This window comes from Salmo trutta, unplaced genomic scaffold, assembly GCF_901001165.1.
Source record: "Salmo trutta unplaced genomic scaffold, fSalTru1.1, whole genome shotgun sequence".
In the NCBI taxonomy this organism is placed as follows: domain Eukaryota; kingdom Metazoa; phylum Chordata; class Actinopteri; order Salmoniformes; family Salmonidae; genus Salmo; species Salmo trutta.
The window spans coordinates 675,848-694,746 of record NW_021823073.1 but is presented as its reverse complement, the minus strand read 5'-3'; the positions used below and the strand labels follow the sequence as shown (position 1 = coordinate 694,746).

The 18,899-nt window shown below is 46.8% G+C and overlaps 2 protein-coding genes and 1 long non-coding RNA gene across 6 annotated transcripts in view; all 3 read right to left on the bottom strand.

The window, feature by feature from the left end:
• Nucleotides 1-12,484, bottom strand: part of LOC115188766 (pirin-like) — a 21,590-nt gene extending 9,106 nt beyond the window's left edge. Inside the window, exons 1-5 of one of the 2 annotated variants that reach the window (XM_029747591.1) lie at nt 12,070-12,484; nt 11,582-11,738; nt 11,357-11,449; nt 6,486-6,566; nt 4,232-4,438 (exon numbers count right to left, since the gene is read on the bottom strand). In XM_029747591.1, the coding sequence (XP_029603451.1) occupies nt 4,232-4,438; nt 6,486-6,566; nt 11,357-11,449; nt 11,582-11,674 (474 nt within the window). In that variant the 5' untranslated portion in view covers nt 11,675-11,738; nt 12,070-12,484. The remainder of the gene's footprint in view (nt 1-4,231; nt 4,439-6,485; nt 6,567-11,356; nt 11,450-11,581; nt 11,739-12,069) is intronic. The other variant, XM_029747592.1, reaches the window with a different exon arrangement.
• On the bottom strand, nt 1,009-2,473 carry LOC115188767 (uncharacterized). Its single transcript, XR_003876595.1, has 2 exons — nt 2,019-2,473; nt 1,009-1,643 (listed from the first exon to the last, which is right to left on the bottom strand). It is a non-coding gene; the product is annotated as an uncharacterized LOC115188767 (long non-coding RNA).
• The window catches only part of LOC115188764 (uncharacterized), a 21,593-nt gene continuing 15,065 nt past the window's right edge, over nt 12,372-18,899 (bottom strand). For all 3 annotated transcript variants that reach the window (XM_029747587.1, XM_029747585.1, XM_029747586.1), the window contains 2 exons: nt 13,127-13,216; nt 12,372-12,694 (listed from right to left, as the gene is read on the bottom strand). In XM_029747587.1, the coding sequence (XP_029603447.1) occupies nt 12,518-12,694; nt 13,127-13,216 (267 nt within the window). In that variant the 3' untranslated portion in view covers nt 12,372-12,517. The remainder of the gene's footprint in view (nt 12,695-13,126; nt 13,217-18,899) is intronic.

The following is an 18,899-nucleotide window of genomic DNA, read 5'->3' as shown; positions in this document are numbered from 1 at the left end:
TGTTGTAATGATATGCTATGCGGTTCGTAAGGCTAGCGTAGCTAACAAATTGTAAGCCAGCATAACGTGTAACGTAACTTATTTGAAAAGTCATTACTTTATTACATTGCTCAACATTTCTTTAACTTTTGTCATAATTTGTTAAAGCAATGAATTTCTATCTGCTCTCATCAGACTTCGGCTGCTCATGTCTCTGTCACTAACAAATACAGTCATGGGTCGTAACTCAACAATTCACTCAAAAGGCAAGGCACTCTGGAAAATAAGGCTTTACACTAAGCAGTGTGTTCATTTAACACTGAAAGTGTGGACCAGTATAGACACTGGACCAGTGTTAAATTTAACACTCTTAGTGTTTATTTAATATTGAAGAATATGCTGTGAAGGTATCAGTGAACACCATAACAGTGTAACTTTAACACTGAGTTAGTGTAACATTTTAATGCCACTGGTGTTGGAAAGTATCAGTGTTAAAAGGGCAACACTTCGAAAAGCGTTAATTCAACACTTTCTGTCTGGTTCTCATATAAACACTTAAAAAGTGTGAAATTGAACAACCACAGTGTGTTTTACCAATCAAATTTTGCTGTGCAGCTATCCCACCCAGTCCCAGCTCAGTCCCACCCCCAGCCCAGTCCCAGCCCCAATACATTTACATACAGATAACTGCCAAAATGAAGGAAACACAAATGAGGAATACAAAGTATATTGAAAGCAGGTGCTTCCACACAGGTGTGTTTCCTGAGTTAATTAAGGAATGAACATCCCATCATGCTTAGGTTCATGTATAATGTGTGTGTGTCTCAGTCACCAGATCTCAACCCAGTTGAACACTTACGGGAGATTCTGGACCAACGCCTGAGACAGCGTTTTCCACCACCATCAACAAAACACAAAATGATGGAATTTCTACTGGAAAAATGGTGTCGCATCCCTCCACTTGTAGAATCTACGCCAAGGTGCATTGAAGCTGTTCTGGCAGCTCGTGGTGGCCCAATGACAAAACACTTTATGTTGGTATTTCATTTATTTTGACAGTTACTTGTCTATTACCCTGTTGGACATCGTTAGCCTCTCTGCCTGTCTGTAGTGTCTCCCCCTGCCCTATAGTAAGCAGAGGCAACCCAATCCCAAGTTGGGCCCGTTTCCCAGCTCCAACACATTTTCATCTGTAAAATGACAAACCTTATAGACGTCATTAGAAACTCTGTCTGTCAGTCTCCTCTCCTGCCCTAGAGTAACCCCAAACCCAACCGGCCCGGTCAAATTTACATCTGAAACATGACAAACCCACTTACTCATTTCCTGTCTCGTCTAACTCAGCAGACAGACACAGAAAAAATAAGGAGGGGGCGGTGGTGAGAAAGAGGATGTAATTGCCTGCAAACGTCACATGATGAAGCTGAATGTCTTGTGGTTGGTTGGGATTTCTGGCGAGGCATATCTAGGCCTGAGGCTTTCAACATCTCAGTCATTGTTTTGTATAAAGTTTTCTGGCTTGATATGGGCAAGACCCCAGCACGTCATATCAACAGCCGACACTAAGTATTCATTCTGTATAATACAGTGACAACGGAACAATGATGATGACAATGATGGCGATAATAAACTCCCCCCCTTCTTCATCCACTGTGGTTTTGGACCTGTGATTACAAATGCGTTACTTTGAAGGGTGAGAAATATAGAAATCTATTTTTAGTCGTTTAAGTTTATACATGTTCTTATGGCTGTTTGTTCTGACTTCCACATGACATCAACCAGTGTTTCCCCTATATGCGTTCAGCAGCGGCACACTGCGGTTGCTAATTCGTGGACGCCACCAAAAAAAGATATCAAAATAATAAATAATTTGACCATCCCGTGGTGCACCGCTGCTAAGCGCATATATGGGAAACACTGGTTGATGTCATGTGGAAGTCAGAACAAACATCCAGAACTTGTATAAACTTAAATAACTAAAACCCAGATAAAATATGTAGAAAATATAATAGAGCAATATATATTTTTTAAAAGATTACCTTTGAGAACTAACAATCCCCAAAAGAAAAATTTAACCGTCAGGGAGAATCTAAAATGTAAAAAATGTCATGTCATGGGGCCCCACATTGATTTTGTTATAACGTTTGAGTCATTCAGACAGCATAAGAACACGGCATAAGCCTTGGCAAAATGTTTAGAATTGAAGGAATTTTGCTTTAAAATCTTCTCTCAGCCTTATGGCACATTTTTTTGAATGGCATGAAATTAGCTTTAAAAAACAGTACAATGTTCTCTCTGCCCCACAGCAAAATGTATAAAATTGCAGGAAATTTGCTTTAAAACAGCAGCAGTTTGTCTCTGCGGCCAAGAAGAGGGCCTCTAAAACTGCACCACTGGCCACACCCACTACCACCACCCATGGTTATGGTTAGTATGGTGCTCCTGACCTGTACACCCAGGGTTATGGTTAGTATGGTGCTCCTGACCTGTACACCCAGGGTTATGGTCAGTATGGTGCTCCTGACCTGTACACCCAGGGTTATGGTTAGTATGGTGCTCCTGACCTGTACACCCAGGGTTATGGTTAGTATGGTGCTCCTGACCTGTACACCCAGGGTTATGGTTAGTATGGTGCTCCTGACCTGTACACTCAGGGTTATGGTTAGTATGGTGCTCCTGACCTGTACACCCAGGGTTATGGTTAGTATGGTGCTCCTGACCTGTACACCCAGGGTTATGGTTATGGTTAGTATGGTGCTCCTGACCTGTACACCCAGGGTTATGGTTATGGTTAGTATGGTGCTCCTGACCTGTACACCCATGGTTATGGTTAGTATGGTGCTCCTGACCTGTACACCCAGGGTTATGGTTAGTATGGTGCTCCTGACCTGTACACCCAGGGTTATGGTTATGGTTAGTATGGTGTTCTTGACCTGTACACCCAGGGTTATGGTTAGTATGGTGCTCCTGACCTGTACACCCAGGGTTATGGTTAGTATGGTGCTCCTGACCTGTACACCCAGGGTTATGGTTATGGTTAGTATGGTGTTCTTGACATGTACACCCAGGGTTATGGTTATGGTTAGTATGGTGCTCCTGACCTGTCACCCAGGGTTATGGTTATGGTTAGTATGGTGCTCCTGACCTGTACATCCAGGGTTATGGTTAGTATGGTGCTCCTGACCTGTACACCCAGGGTTATGGTTAGTATGGTGCTCCTGACCTGTAAACCCAGGGTTATGGTTAGCATGGTGCTCCTGACCTGTACACCCAGGGTTATGGTTAGTATGGTGCTCCTGACCTGTACACCCAGGGTTAGGGTCAGTATGGTGCTCCTGACCTGTACACCCAGGGTTATGGTCAGTATGGTGCTCCTGACCTGTACACCCAGGGTTATGGTTAGTATGGTGCTCCTGACCTGTACACCCAGGGTTATGGTCAGTATGGTGCTCCTGACCTGTACACCCAGGGTTATGGTTAGTATGGTGCTCCTGACCTGTACACCCAGGGTTATGGTTAGTATGGTGCTCCTGACCTGTACACCCACGGTTATGGTTAGTATGGTGCTCCTGACCTGTACACTCAGGGTTATGGTTAGTATGGTGCTCCTGACCTGTACACCCAGGGTTATGGTTAGTATGGTGCTCCTGACCTGTACACCCAGGGTTATGGTTATGGTTAGTATGGTGCTCCTGACCTGTACACCCAGGGTTATGGTTATGGTTAGTATGGTGCTCCTGACCTGTACACCCATGGTTATGGTTAGTATGGTGCTCCTGACCTGTACACCCAGGGTTATGGTTAGTATGGTGCTCCTGACCTGTACACCCAGGGTTATGGTTATGGTTAGTATGGTGTTCTTGACCTGTACACCCAGGGTTATGGTTATGGTTAGTATGGTGCTCCTGACCTGTACACCCAGGGTTATGGTTATGGTTAGTATGGTGCTCCTGACCTGTACACCCAGGGTTATGGTTAGTATGGTGCTCCTGACCTGTACACCCAGGGTTATGGTTATGGTTAGTATGGTGCTCCTGACCTGTACACCCAGGGTTATGGTTAGTATGGTGCTCCTGACCTGTACACCCAGGGTTATGGTTAGTATGGTGCTCCTGACCTGTACACCCAGGGTTATGGTTAGTATGGTGCTCCTGACCTGTACACCCAGGGTTATGGTTAGTATGGTGCTCCTGACCTGTACACCCAGGGTTATGGTTAGTATGGTGCTCCTGACCTGTATGGTGCTCCTCACCTGTACCCCAAGGGCCTGTCCAGAGATGACGGCCACAGTGACCCCCTCCCTGCTGGGCTTGGGGACCTGGCTGTCCTTCAGCTCCTGGTACTGGGGCTCCACCATCTTGTCCTCCCTCCTCAGGTTGACCCACAGCTGCAGGCCCTGGACCGGCTCCTCAGACACAGGCATCTCTGCATGGACCACCCCTCGGCCTGCCGTCATCCACTTATGAAGAGACATGGACATAGACACACAGAGACGGACACAGAAACACACACACACACACACACAGATACAGAGAGGCATAGACACACACACACACACACACACACACACACACACACACACACACACACAAAACACAATTACTAAAAATATAAAGGAGAATTGTACAGTATAATATACATGAAATAAGTGTTGTCTGATATGATTTCCATAATAAATCACCCATGTGGACTTAATACTGGAACTAACTGGTTTCCAGGAGGAAATTTACTTCACATTTACACCTTTCCTTCCCCACTGCTGTGATATATACCTAGTGGATGTCCATCTTCCCCACTGCTGTGATATGTACCTAGTGGATGTCCATCTTCCCCACTGCTGTGATATGTACCTAGTGGATGTTCATCTTCCCCAATGCTGTGATATGTACCTAGTGGATGTCCATCTTCCCCACTGCTGTGATATGTACCTAGTGGATGTTCATCTTCCCCACTGCTGTGATATGTACCTAGTGGATGTCCATCTTCCCCACTGCTGTGATATGTACCTAGTGGATGTTCATCTTCCCCATTGCTGTGATATGTACCTAGTGGATGTCCATCTTCCCCACTGCTGTGATATGTACCTAGTGGATGTTCATCTTCCCCATTGCTGTGATATGTACCTAGTGGATGTTCATCTTCCCCACTGCTGTGATATGTACCTAGTGGATGTCCATCTTCCCCACTGCTGTGATATGTACCTAGTGGATGTCCATCTTCCCCACTGCTGTGATATGTACCTAGTGGATGTCCATCTTCCCCACTGCTGTGATATGTACCTAGTGGATGTCCATCTTCCCCACTGCTGTGATATGTACCTAGTGGATGTCCATCTTCCCCACTGCTGTGATATGCACCTAGTGCATGTCCATCTTCCCCACTGCTGTGATATGTACCTAGTGGATGTCCATTGTTCTTCTCAAAGCTCCGCTAACATCAAAATAACACACTGGAAGGTTGTGTTCAAAATGACTGCTACTACTTTTGGTCTAGGGGCTAAGCTGTGCACTAAATAGGGTCTAGAGCCCTCCAACTCAACGTTGGACCTGGAAGCCAGTTCCACTGCATGTTCTCATTGTCCCCTCTAATCAGGGACTGATTTAGTCCTGGGAAACCAGGAGTGTGCAATTCATTATCAGGTAAAACAGAAAACCAGCAGGGTAAGAGTTGAGTACCCCTGGTCTAGAGAATAAGGGCTCAGGGAATAGGGGTTTTAGCCAAAAGTAGTGCACTACATAGGGAATAGGGAGCCATTTCTGATGCAACTTTTCAGTGCCCTAAGGGTGATGCAGCGTTGCTGTGGGAAGCTAATTGAGCAATAACACTTCAAGTTTAGTCAGCAGCTTTCCCCTCCTGTTCCACTGTGAGGAAACCCGTCTGCCCTGGGTTAGTAGCTCCAGCACCCCCCCCCCCCCCCCCCCCAATGGTGTTTGGCTCTCTCTCGCTGTCGCACGCACACACACCAAGTCTCTTGTAGTAGGATTTAGGTATTTTATTAGGATCCCCATTAGCTGTTGCGAAAGAAGCAGCTACTCTTCCTGGGTCCACACAGAACATGACATAATTTAGTCTCCTCAACTTGTTCAACAGCCACACCATTCATTACCAGATCCAGCTGAGGTCTAGAACTTAGGGAATGATTAGTACCAAATACAATGCTCTTAGTTTTAGAGATGTTCAGGACCAGTTTATTACTCCCCATTCCACAACAGACTGCAACTCTTTAAGGGCTTCAGTGACTTCACTAGCTGTGGTTTCTGATGCGGATATGGTTGAATCATTAGCATACATGGACAAACATGCTTTGTTAAATGCCAGTGGCATTAGTGCCTTTTAAACCACTCCCTGGTCGATGCTGACTGACTGACCAGGGACAACAGCTTTACGACTGCTGCATGGGAAAAACACAGGAAATGCCCTGAAGGCACGATGCTTCATTGGTTCTGGTGGGAGTATGGTGAAGAGTAGGAACCTGCTTACAGTACTGTCACAAGATGTTTCTCTACCTGTAAATCCCCTGGTTTCAGTAGTCCAGAGTGGCCACAGAAATCCTCATGGGCTGAAACGCCTTTCAAAACGTAGGTCACCTAAACAAAGACAGAATAGATCCAAATATATTCTCAAACCCATAGATGAGCCATTGCTGATTTTATATAACAGCTGAGAGGCAAAACAAAACATTAACTGTGCTCTGCAGTTGTCCCTCTCCCGAATACCAACCATGTCTAGAGAATTGGAAAACAACTTTCTCTAAGTCTTTGCCAATTGAGGTTGAGGTTAGGAAAGAGATGAATGAATCTCAGTTGTAAACATGAATGGTTTCGGAAGGAAATCTCATCATAAAGCTTGTACGACTGGAAAACATAGTATGGTAAATAATTTCCTTCATATTTTCCTCATGCAAGTCTAACAGATTAAATATGTACAGTGTGTGTGTGCGTGTGTGTAATGCAGTGTCCGTTGAGCAGGACAGACAAGAGCACGTGTTCACTCCGTGTCCATTCCACTGCCACATGGACTGAGGTCAAAACGGACAGGAAGTAGAAAGCTATAGAGGTTAGAGGTAAACATCTGTCTCTCAGAGAGGCTTCCAAACCTCCAGCCAGGGGGGCGAGAGCCTCTCTCTGATCTGGCAGTGCACGTGGTTATGAGCTCTGAGATGTAACCGTGAGCCAACACACCTGCTGCATGGCATGCTGGGCCGTGGGCGCTTCAGCCCCGCCCCCGTCAGGTCTGGTCCAGTCCGCGGCCAGTTGGACACTAAGCTACACATATACAGTATCAGCTGGGCCTATGGCCTCATCTGGTCTGGGCCATGGTGGACACTAGGCTAGGTTACACATGTATCTACAGTATCTGCTGGGCCTATGGCCTCATCTGGTCTGGGCCATGGTGGACACTAGGCTAGGTTACACATGTATCTACAGTATCTGCTGGGCCTATGGCCTCATCTGGTCTGGGCCATGGTGGACACTAGGCTAGGTTATACATGCATCTACAGTATCAGCTGGGCCTATGGCCTCATCTGGTCTGGGCCATGGTGGACACTAGGCTAGGTTACACATGTATCTACAGTATCTGCTGGGCCTATGGCCTCATCTGGTCTGGGCCATGGTGGACACTAGGCTAGGTTACACATGTATCTACAGTATCTGCTGGGCCTATGGCCTCATCTGGTCTGGGCCATGGTGGACACTAGGCTAGGTTACACATGTATCTACAGTATCTGCTGGGCCTATGGCCTCATCTGGTCTGGGCCATGGTGGACACTAGGCTAGGTTACACATGTATCTACAGTATCTGCTGGGCCTATGGCCTCATCTGGTCTGGGCCATGGTGGACACTAGGCTAGGTTACACATGTATCTACAGTATCAGCTGGGCCTATGGCCTCATCTGGTCTGGGCCATGGTGGACACTAGGCTAGGTTACACATGTATCTACAGTATCTGCTGGGCCTATGGCCTCATCTGGTCTGGGCCATGGTGGACACTAGGCTAGGTTACACATGTATCTACAGTATCTGCTGGGCCTATGGCCTCATCTGGTCTGGGCCATGGTGGACACTAGGCTAGGTTACACATGTATCTACAGTATCAGCTGGGCCTATGGCCTCATCTGGTCTGGGCCATGGTGGACACTAGGCTAGGTTACACATGTATCTACAGTATCTGCTGGGCCTATGGCCTCATCTGGTCTGGGCCATGGTGGACATTAGGCTAGGTTACACATGTATCTACAGTATCAGCTGGGCCTATGGCCTCATCTGGTCTGGGCCATGGTGGACACTAGGCTAGGTTACACATGTATCTACAGTATCAAACACAGGCCAAGACTTTTCTATTAAAAACACTTGTTTTGACTCTATAAATTCCCACTGTGGACCATCGCCTTTATGGTTGAGGAAACCGTGATTCACCAACACCACTTCCAAAGCAGAAGTTTAATTTCCCTCCTCCCCTCTGTCTAAATATGTGATATTGGTGGGTTTTCATTCAAACCCCAGTATCCAAAAGCAAGATAATGCTATGTATAACAAACCTATTGAGAAGCTTTCTCTGGACGAGGATTACCGACAGTAGGCCTGTTAGTGCCATCTGCTGGCGTTAGCAGGAAGTGCATTAATGGTGTATGTGCCTCATCCTCCCTCATCATTAATGGTGTATGTGCCTCATCCTCCCTCATCATTAATGGGATATGTGCCTCACCCTACCTCATCATTAATGGGGTATGTGCCTTACCCTCCCTCATCACTAAGGGTGTATGAGCCTCACCCTCCCTCCTCATTAATGGGGTATGTGCCTCACCCTCCCTCATCATTACTGGGGTATGTGCCTCACCCTACCTCCTCATTAATGGTGTATGTGCCACACCCTCCCTCATCATTAATGGGGTATGTGCCTTACCCTCCCTCATCATTAATGGGGTATGTGCCTCACCCTCCATCATTAATGGGGTATGTGCCTCACCCGCCCTCATCATTAATGGTGTATGTGCCTCACCCTCCCTCATCATTAATGGTGTATGTGCCATACCCTCCCTCATCATTAATGGTGTATGTGCCTCACCCTCCCTCATCATTAATGGTGTATGTGCCTCACCCTCCCTCATCATTAATGGTGTATGTGCCTCACCCTCCCTCATCATTAATGGTGTATGTCCCTCACCCTCCCTCATCATGAATGGTGTATGTGCCTCACCCTCCCTCATCATGAATGGTGTATATGCCTCACCCTCCCTCATCATTAATGGTGTATGTGCCTCACCCTCCTGCATCATTAATGGTGTATGTGCCTCAATCTCCCTCATCATTAATGGTGTATGTGCCTCACCCTCCCTCATCATGAATGGCGTATGTGCCTCACCCTCCCACATCATTAACGGTGTATGTGCCACACCCTCCCTCATCATGAATGGTGTATGTGCCTCACCTTCCCTCATCATTAATGGTGTATGTGCCACACTCTCCATAATTAATGGTGTATGTGCCTCACCCTCCTTCATCATGAATGGTGTATGTGCCTCACCCTCCCTCATCACTAATGGTGTATGTGCCACACCCTCCCTCATCACTAACGGTGTATGTGCCTCACACTCCTTCATGAATGGTGTATGTGCCTCACCCTCCCTCATCGTTAATGGTGTATGTGCCTCATTAATGGTGTATGTGCCTCACCCTCCCTCATCATTAACGGTGTATGTGCCTCACCCTCCCTCATCACTAATGGTGTATGTGCCACACACTCCCTCATCATGAATGGTGTATGTGCCTCACGCTCCCTCATCATTAATGGTGTATGTGCCTCACCCTCCCTTATCATTAATGGTGTATGTGCCACACCCTCCCTCGTCATTAACGGTGTATGTGCCACACCCTCCTTCCCTCGATAATTAACGGTGTATGTGCCACACGCTCCATCATTAATGGTGTATGTGCCACACCCTCCCTCATCATGAATGGTGTATGTGCCTCACACTCCCTTATCATTAATGGTGTATGTGCCACACCCTCCCTCCCTCGTCATTAATGGTGTATGTGCCACACCCTCCCTCCCTCGTCATTAACGGTGTATGTGCCACACCCTCCTTCATCATTAATGGTGTATGTGCCTCACCCTCCCTTATCATTAATGGTGTATGTGCCATACCCTCCCTCCCTCGTCATTAGTGGTGTATGTGCCACACCCTCCCTCATCATTAATGGTGTATGTGCCACACCCTCCCTCATCATGAATGGTGTATGTGCCACACCCTCCCTCATCATGAATGGTGTATGTGCCTCACCCTCCCTCATCATTAATGGTGTATGTGCCACACCCTCCCTCCCTCGTCATTAATGGCGTATGTGCCACACCATCCTTCCCTCGATCATTAATGGTGTATGTGCCACACCCTCCATCATTAATGGTGTATCTGCCTCACCCTCCTTCATCATTAATGGTGTATGTGCCACACCCTCCCTCATCATGAATGGTGTATGTGCCTCACCCTCCCTTTTCATTAATGGTGTATGTGCCACACCCTCCCTCCCTCGTCATTAATGGTGTATGTGCCACACCCTCCCTCCCTCGTCATTAATGGTGTATGTGCCACACCCTCCCTCCCTCGTCATTAGTGGTGTATGTACCTCACCCTCCCTTATCATTAATGGTGTATGTGCCACACCCTCCTTCATCATTAATGGTGTACGTGCCTCACCCTCCCTCATCATTAATGGTGTATGTGCCTCACCCTCCCTCATCATGAATGGTGTATGTGCCTCACCCTCCCACATCATGAATGGTGTATGTGCCTCACCCTCCCTCATCATGAATGGTGTATGTGCCACACCCTCCTTCCCTCATCATTAATGGTGTATGTGCCTCACCCTCCCTCATCATTAATGGTGTATGTGCCTCACCCTCCCTCCCTCATCATTAATGGTGTACGTGCCTCATCCTCCCTCATCATTAATGGTGTATGTGCCACACCCTCCATCATTAATGGTGTACGTGCCTCACCCTCCCTCATCATTAATGGTGTATGTGCCTCACCCTCCCTCATCATTAATGGTGTATGTGCCTCCTCCTCCCTTATCATTAATGGTGTACGTGCCTCACCCTCCCTCATCGTTAATGGTGTATGTGCCTCATTAATGGTGTATGTACCTCACCCTCCCTCATCATTAATGGTGTATGTGCCTCACCCTCCCTCAACGGCCTCATATGAACCTGTTATTCCACATGACGGTCCGATCTGCCAGGGTTTCAGTCAGAACACAACATTGTATCACTCCAGATTGAGACAGTATAGATGCTGCATCGCGCTAGCTTGACAGACAGAGGCAGAGAGAGACAGAGAGACAGAATAGAGAGAGAGAGAATAGATAGCCTACTCACGGTCTCAAAGCCTCTGTGGGGGTGATCAGGGAAGCCAGATGGCTTTTTGACTTTGAACTCATCCAACATCAAGAAAGGATCCAGGTTAATCAGCTGAAATAAATGGATGGACAAGATATCAGCCTACCATGTCATAATTTGTGCTTTAGTTTGGTATTTTAAAAGGATATTATTAAACATGATAAACTAGGCAGATGTAAGACAGACAGTATGACAGTAACTCACCTCCTTTCTTCCTATGCTTCTGCGGACATGGGCTCCCACACCTTCTACCTGCTCCACACTCAAAACTGTCTTCACAACTCTTCTTATCCTCATTGTAGAGGATAGGGTTATTTACTAGTAGTACCTTATTTATTATGGTACACCTTGAACAAAAATACTGAAGAGAAAAGGAAAAATAACTGCATTGAATATATAGCCTAAGCCTTCAAATACCCACCGTTGATGTTCAACGTCAATACAAAACATCACGTCAATACCAAACACCATAACGAGTGTTTGTTATTAGATGTTACAATATTTCTTATTTTGCTAAGACTTTTATTGGGATAATATGGAGTAAAAAGACAACATGACAGATCAATAACAGCATCGGTCTCTAGCTAGGATAAATTAAGTTTAGCGGACTAAACTCCACTCCATGGTGAATAAAAACGTCCTTCTCCGTGGAGTGGAGTTTACTTTGATACATGAAACTCAATGTCACTAACCTGGCAGAAGTTGGATGTGGACTCAACAAGACTAATTTACTCCGAATATCAACTACAATCACGCAAGCACGTAATGTAGGCTATCAAATCCTCCCAGTGTGTTGGCAACAACAAAATTAGACGCCTATCATCATTAGGAGCCTATCATCTTCCAAGCGCAGTCATGTTGTTGTCGCGGTGGCCAACACTGCATCTGTTGCGCATGTACGGACATGAAGGGCGTGGCTTGACCGCAAGGGATTAGTTTGAATTAAAAAAGAGGGGGGTTAGTTTATTCTCAGATAGGAAGGGGTGAGGTGTAGTTTATTAGGAAGGGGGGTCGTTTATTCTGAGCTAGGAAGGGGTGAGGTGTAGTTTATTCTCAGCTAGGAAGGCAGCTGAATCCATGATCTATCGCTGCGTAAATCTCCCTTTGACATCAAAACATGATTTGCGCTAAGGTCTTTAATCATAACCACATCAGCCCGTGCATCTGTTGAATGTATTCTTCGGTGTGTGCTCTCTCCACGGTGGTTTGTGTCCCTGTCCCTCCGTCACCACTCTGGCTGTGCTGGAATATTATGTCCTTCGCGATGCGCGCACTTGCAGCCTGTCCTCCTGCCAGATTCAGCGCGTGTGGACCAACCTGTTTGTGATAACAAAGGGAATCCAGCTGAGTCACTCTGACTGTACAGTGTTACATAACCAACTCTCTCTCTAGGTCTACTTTCCAAGCCATATTTAGTAGGTATTTGCTGCCTATATTTCAGAGCCTACATTTTTCATTACATGTGTCCTTGAAAGACTAAAGAAAATACAAGTTTATAAATATATCAAAAGGCTATCCCTCCTCTGCTTCGTTTTTGACAAGACTCAATTGGGTTATCGTTCCACCCCTACAAAACCCAGAAAAGCTACTTTTATTTTAATCCATATGGGCATTTTTTCATTACATGTGTCTGTCAATGCTTTGACAAATTCCCAGCAATATGAATGAAATATTCTCCCTCTGACATTCCATTCTATTATTTTCTACAAAATGTTTTCATTGTGTGATTAGCAAAAAATACCAATATACCTGAAGTGCTGTGTACTGTCCCATCAGGTACAGAGGACATCCTGGAGCCCACTGCAAGCTTTCAGATATACACGGCCAGCCATCCAGGACCTTACGTTGAGACACGTTGTAATTAGACTTGGATCAAATGCAGGTAACTGTAGTATAGTAGTATAACATAGTATAGTAGTATAGTATAGTAGTAGTCTATAGTAGTATAGTAGCAGCCAATAGTATAGTAGTATAGTATAGTAGTAGTATAGTAGTAGCCTATTGTAGTGTAGTATAGTAGTATAGTATAGTAGTAGTCTATAGTAGTATAGTAGCAGCCTATAGTATAGTAGTATAGTAGTAAGTAGTAGCCTATAGTAGTGTAGTATAGCAGTAGTCCATAGTAGTATAGTAGCAGCCTATAGTATAGTAGTATAGTATAGCAGTAGCCTATAGTAGTACCCTACAGTAGTATAGTATAGTAGTAGCCTATAGTATTATAGTATAGTAGGAGCCTATAGTATAGTAGGAGCCTATATTATTATAGTATAGTAGTAGCCTATAGTATAGTAGTATAGTATAGGTGTATAGCTGTCACGATTGTCTTCGTCCTCTGACGATATAACGAAATCGTCATCGGAAAATGTGGACCAATACGCAGCAGGTTCGTGAATGCTCATCTTGATTTTTATTCACTACAAAAATGAACATACAAAAATAACAAAATACGAAAACGAACAACTAACAGTCTGTCAAAGCATAGTGCTTTACACAGAACAATCACCCACAAAACACAAACACAAACACACCCTCATTTATGAGACTCTCAATCAAAGGCAGATAGAAAACACCTGCCTTCAACTGAGAGTCCCAACACCAATTCACCAGACATAGAAACAGACATACTAGACTCCACATAGAAATACCTAAACAAACCAACACCCGGAATTACTAAAACAAACACCCTTAAACCAAACACACCACCCTGAACCACATAAAACAAATACCCTCTGTCACGCCCTGACCAAACTACAAACAATTAACCTTATATACTGGCCAGGACGTGACAGTACCCCCCCCTTAAAGGTGCTACCCCAGAAGCACCTTAAAAACAAAAAAAAATACCCCCAAACAATACCTAAAAGAAAAATTCCCCCTTACTAAAGGGAGGGAAGGGAGGGTGGCTGCCGTCAACGACGGCACTGTGCTACACCCCCCCCTCCCCAACCCACCTATCTTGGAGGCGGCTCAGGTTCTGGCCGTTCCAGGCAGTCTGGGCAGTCTGGCGGTTCGGGGCAGTCTGGGCGGTCTGTCAGCTCCGGCAGGTCAGGGCAGTCTGTCAGCTCCGGCAGGTCAGGGCAGTCTGTCAGCTCCGGCAGGTCAGGGCAGTCTGTCAGCTCCGGCAGGTCAGGGCAGTCTGTCAGCTCCGGCAGGTCAGGGCAGTCTGTCAGCTCCGGCAGGTCAGGGCAGTCTGTCAGCTCCGGCAGGTCAGGGCAGTCTGTCAGCTCCGGCAGGTCAGGGCAGTCTGTCAGCTCCGGCAGGTCAGGGCAGTCTGTCAGCTCCGGCAGGTCAGGGCAGTCTGTCAGCTCCGGCAGGTCAGGGCAGTCTGTCAGCTCCGGCAGGTCAGGGCAGTCTGTCAGCTCCGGCAGGTCAGGGCAGTCTGTCAGCTCCGGCAGGTCAGGGCAGTCTGTCAGCTCCGGCAGGTCAGGGCAGTCTGTCAGCTCCGGCAGGTCAGGGCAGTCTGTCAGCTCCGGCAGGTCAGGGCAGTCTGTCAGCTCCGGCAGGTCAGGGCAGTCTGTCAGCTCCGGCAGGTCAGGGCAGTCTGTCAGCTCCGGCAGGTCAGGGCAGTCTGTCAGCTCCGGCAGGTCAGGGCAGTCTGTCAGCTCCGGCAGGTCAGGGCAGTCTGTCAGCTCCGGCAGGTCAGGGCAGTCTGTCAGCTCCGGCAGGTCAGGGCAGTCTGTCAGCTCCGGCAGGTCAGGGCAGTCTGGCCAGCTCCGGCAGGTCAGGGCAGTCTGGCCACTCCGGCAGGTCAGGGCAGTCTGGCCACTCCGGCAGGTCAGGGCAGTCTGGCCACTCCGGCAGGTCAGGGCAGTCTGGCCACTCCGGCAGGTCAGGGCAGTCTGGCCCCTCCGGCAGGTCAGGGCAGTCTGGCCACTCCGGCAGGTCAGGGCAGTCTGGCCACTCCGGCAGGTCAGGGCAGTCTGGCCACTCCGGCAGTTCAGGGCAGTCTGGCCACTCCGGCAGTTCAGGGCAGTCTGGCCACTCCGGCAGTTCAGGGCAGTCTGGCCACTCCGGCAGTTCAGGGCAGTCTGGCCACTCCGGCAGTTCAGGGCAGTCTGGCCACTCCGGCAGTTCAGGGCAGTCTGGCCACTCCGGCAGTTCAGGGCAGTCTGGCCACTCCGGCAGTTCAGGGCAGTCTGGCCACTCCGGCAGTTCAGGGCAGTCTGGCCACTCCGGCAGTTCAGGGCAGTCTGGCCACTCCGGCAGTTCAGGGCAGTCTGGCCACTCCGGCAGTTCAGGGCAGTCTGGCCACTCCGGCAGTTCAGGGCAGTCTGGCCACTCCGGCAGTTCAGGCAGTCTGGCCACTCCGGCAGTTCAGCGCAGTCTGGCCACTCCGGCAGTTCAGCGCAGTCTGGCCACTCCGGCAGTTCAGCGCAGTCTGACCACTCCGGCGACTGTTGACTGACGGGCAGCTCCGACGACTGTTGACTGACGGGCAGCTCCGACGACTGTTGACTGACGGGCAGCTCCGACGACTGTTGACTGGCGGGCAGCTCCGACGACTGTTGACTGGCGGGCAGCTCCGACGACTGTTGACTGGCGGGCAGCTCCGACGACTGTTGACTGGCGGGCAGCTCCGACGACTGTTGACTGGCGGGCAGCTCCGACGACTGTTGACTGGCGGGCAGCTCCGACGACTGTTGACTGGCGGGCAGCTCTGACGACTGTTGACTGGCGAGGCTGGGTTTACGCACTTGCCGTTTAGTGCGGGGAGCGGGAACAGGACGAGTCGGACTGGGTGGACGCACTTCCGGGTCCGCACGAGAGACAGGAGCTGGAAACCCAGGGCTATGGAGGCGCACAGCCGGTCTAGATCTTACCTCCTGCACAACCCGCCTTGGCTCGATGGAACTAGTAGCCCTGCACGAGCGGAGTGCTCGTACAGGGCAGACTGGGCTGTGCAGGGGCTTGATGGTAGCCGTGCGTAGAGCGGGAGTTGGGTAGCCTGGTCCTCGGAGGCGTACCGGCGACCAGATGCGCTGCGCAGGCATCCTCCTACCAGGCTGGATGCCCGCTCTAGCACGGCACCTGCGAGGGGCTGGAATAACTCGCACCGGACTGTGCGTGCGTATGGGTGAGATATTGCGCTTCTCAGTGAAACATGGCGCTCTCCACCCCATACGCTCCTCCATATATCCACGGGTAGCTGGCTTCCGGCTCTTCTTACGCCTAGCCAAACTACCCGTGTGCCCCCCCCCAAAATTTTCTTGGGGGTGCCTCTCGTGCATCTCCTTCAGCGCGTCCACTCTGGCCTCGTACCACCGCCTCTCTGCCTTGGCTGCTTCTATTTCCCACTGCGGGCGGCGATACTCCCCAGCCTGATGCCAAGGTCCGGCCCCGTTCAGAACTTCCTCCCAAGTCCACTTCTCCCGCCAGTCCAACTCGAACGCCGTCTGCTCCTTCCTCTGCTGCTTGGTCCTTTTGAGGTGGGTGATTCTGTCACGATTGTCTTCGTCCTCTGACGATATAACGAAATCGTCATCGGAAAATGTGGACCAATACGCAGCAGGTTCGTGAATGCTCATCTTGATTTTTATTCACTACAAAAATGAACATACAAAATACGAAAACGAACAACTAACAGTCTGTCAAAGCATAGTGCTTTACACAGAACAATCACCCACAAAACACAAACACAAACACACCCTCATTTATGAGACTCTCAATCAAAGGCAGATAGAAAACACCTGCCTTCAACTGAGAGTCCCAACACCAATTCACCAGACATAGAAACAGACATACTAGACTCCACATAGAAATACCTAAACAAACCAACACCCGGAATTACTAAAACAAACACCCTTAAACCAAACACACCACCCTGAACCACATAAAACAAATACCCTCTGTCACGCCCTGACCAAACTACAAACAATTAACCTTATATACTGGCCAGGACGTGACAATAGCAGTATAGTAGTATAGCATAGTAGTATAGTATAGTGGCAGCCTATAGTATAGTAGTATTGTAGTAGCCTATAGTTTAATATTAAATTAGCAGCCTATAGTAACATAGTAGTAGCCTTTTAATAGTATAGTAGTATAGTATACTAGTATAGTTTTAGCCCATAGTATAGTAGTATAGTAGTATCCTATAGTAGTATATTCAACTAGTATAATTGTATAGTACAGTAGTATAGTATGGTATAGTACAGTTGTAGCCTATAGTATAGTATAGTAGTATGGTATAGTAGCATAGTATAGTAGTAGCCTATAGTATAGTAGTATAGTATAGTAGTAGCCTATAGTAGTATAGTATTGCCGTATAGTAGTAGCCTACAGCATAGTAGTAGCCTATAGTAGTAGCCTATAGTAGTATAGTATGGTATAGTAGGATATAGTATAGTAGTGGGCTATAGTAGTATAGTATAGTAGCATAGTATAGTAGTTGCCTAAATTATAGTATAGTAGTAGCCTATAGTAGTATAGTATAGTAGTAGCCTATAGTAGTATAGTATAGTAGTAGCCTATAGTAGTATAGTATAGTAGTAGCCTATAGTAGTATAGTATTGCGGTATAGTATAGTAGTAGCCTATGGTGGTAGAATATAGTAGTAGCCTTTATTAGTATAGTATAGCAGTATAGTAAAGTAGTAGCCTATATTAGTATAGTATAGTAGTATAGTACAGTAGTAGCCTATAGTAGTATAGTATAGTAGTAGCCTATATTAGTATAGTATAGTAGTATAGTATAGTAGTAGCCTATAGTATAGTAGTAGCCTATATTAGTATAGTAGAGTATTATAGTAGTAGCCTATATTATAGTGGTATGGTATAGTAGTAGCCTATTAATAGTATAGTAGTGTAGTATAGTAGTATAGTAGTAGCCTATGGTAGTATAGTATAGTAGTAGCCTATATTATAGTGGTATGGTATAGTAGTAGCCTATATTACTATAGTAGTGTAGTATAGTAGTAGCCTATATTATAGTGGTATGGTATAGTAGTAGCCTATTAATAGTATAGTAGTGTAGTATAGTAGTATAGTAGTATAGTAGTAGCCTATGGTAGTATAGTATAGTAGTAGCCTATATTATAGTGGTATGGTATAGTAGTAGCCTATTAATAGTATAGTAGTGTAGTATAGTAGTATAGTAGTAGCCTATATTATAGTGGTATGGTATAGTAGTAGCCTATAGTATAGTAGTAGCCTATAGTATAGTAGTAGCCTATATTAGTATAGTAATGTAGTATAGTAGTAGCCTATATTAGTATAGTATAGTAGTATAGTATAGTAGTAGCCTATAGTATAGTAGTAGCCTATAGTATAGTAGTAGCCTATATTAGTATAGTAGTGTAGTATAGTAGTAGCCTATATTATAGTGGTATGGTATAGTAGTAGCCTATTAATAGTATAGTAGTGTAGTATAGTAGTATAGTAGTAGCCTATGGTAGTATAGTATAGTAGTAGCCTGTAGTAGTATAGTAATAACCTATAGCGTTGTAGTATAGTATAGTAGTAGCATATAGCAGTATAGTAGTAACCAACAGTATAGTAGTATAATAGTATTGCAGTGTAGTATA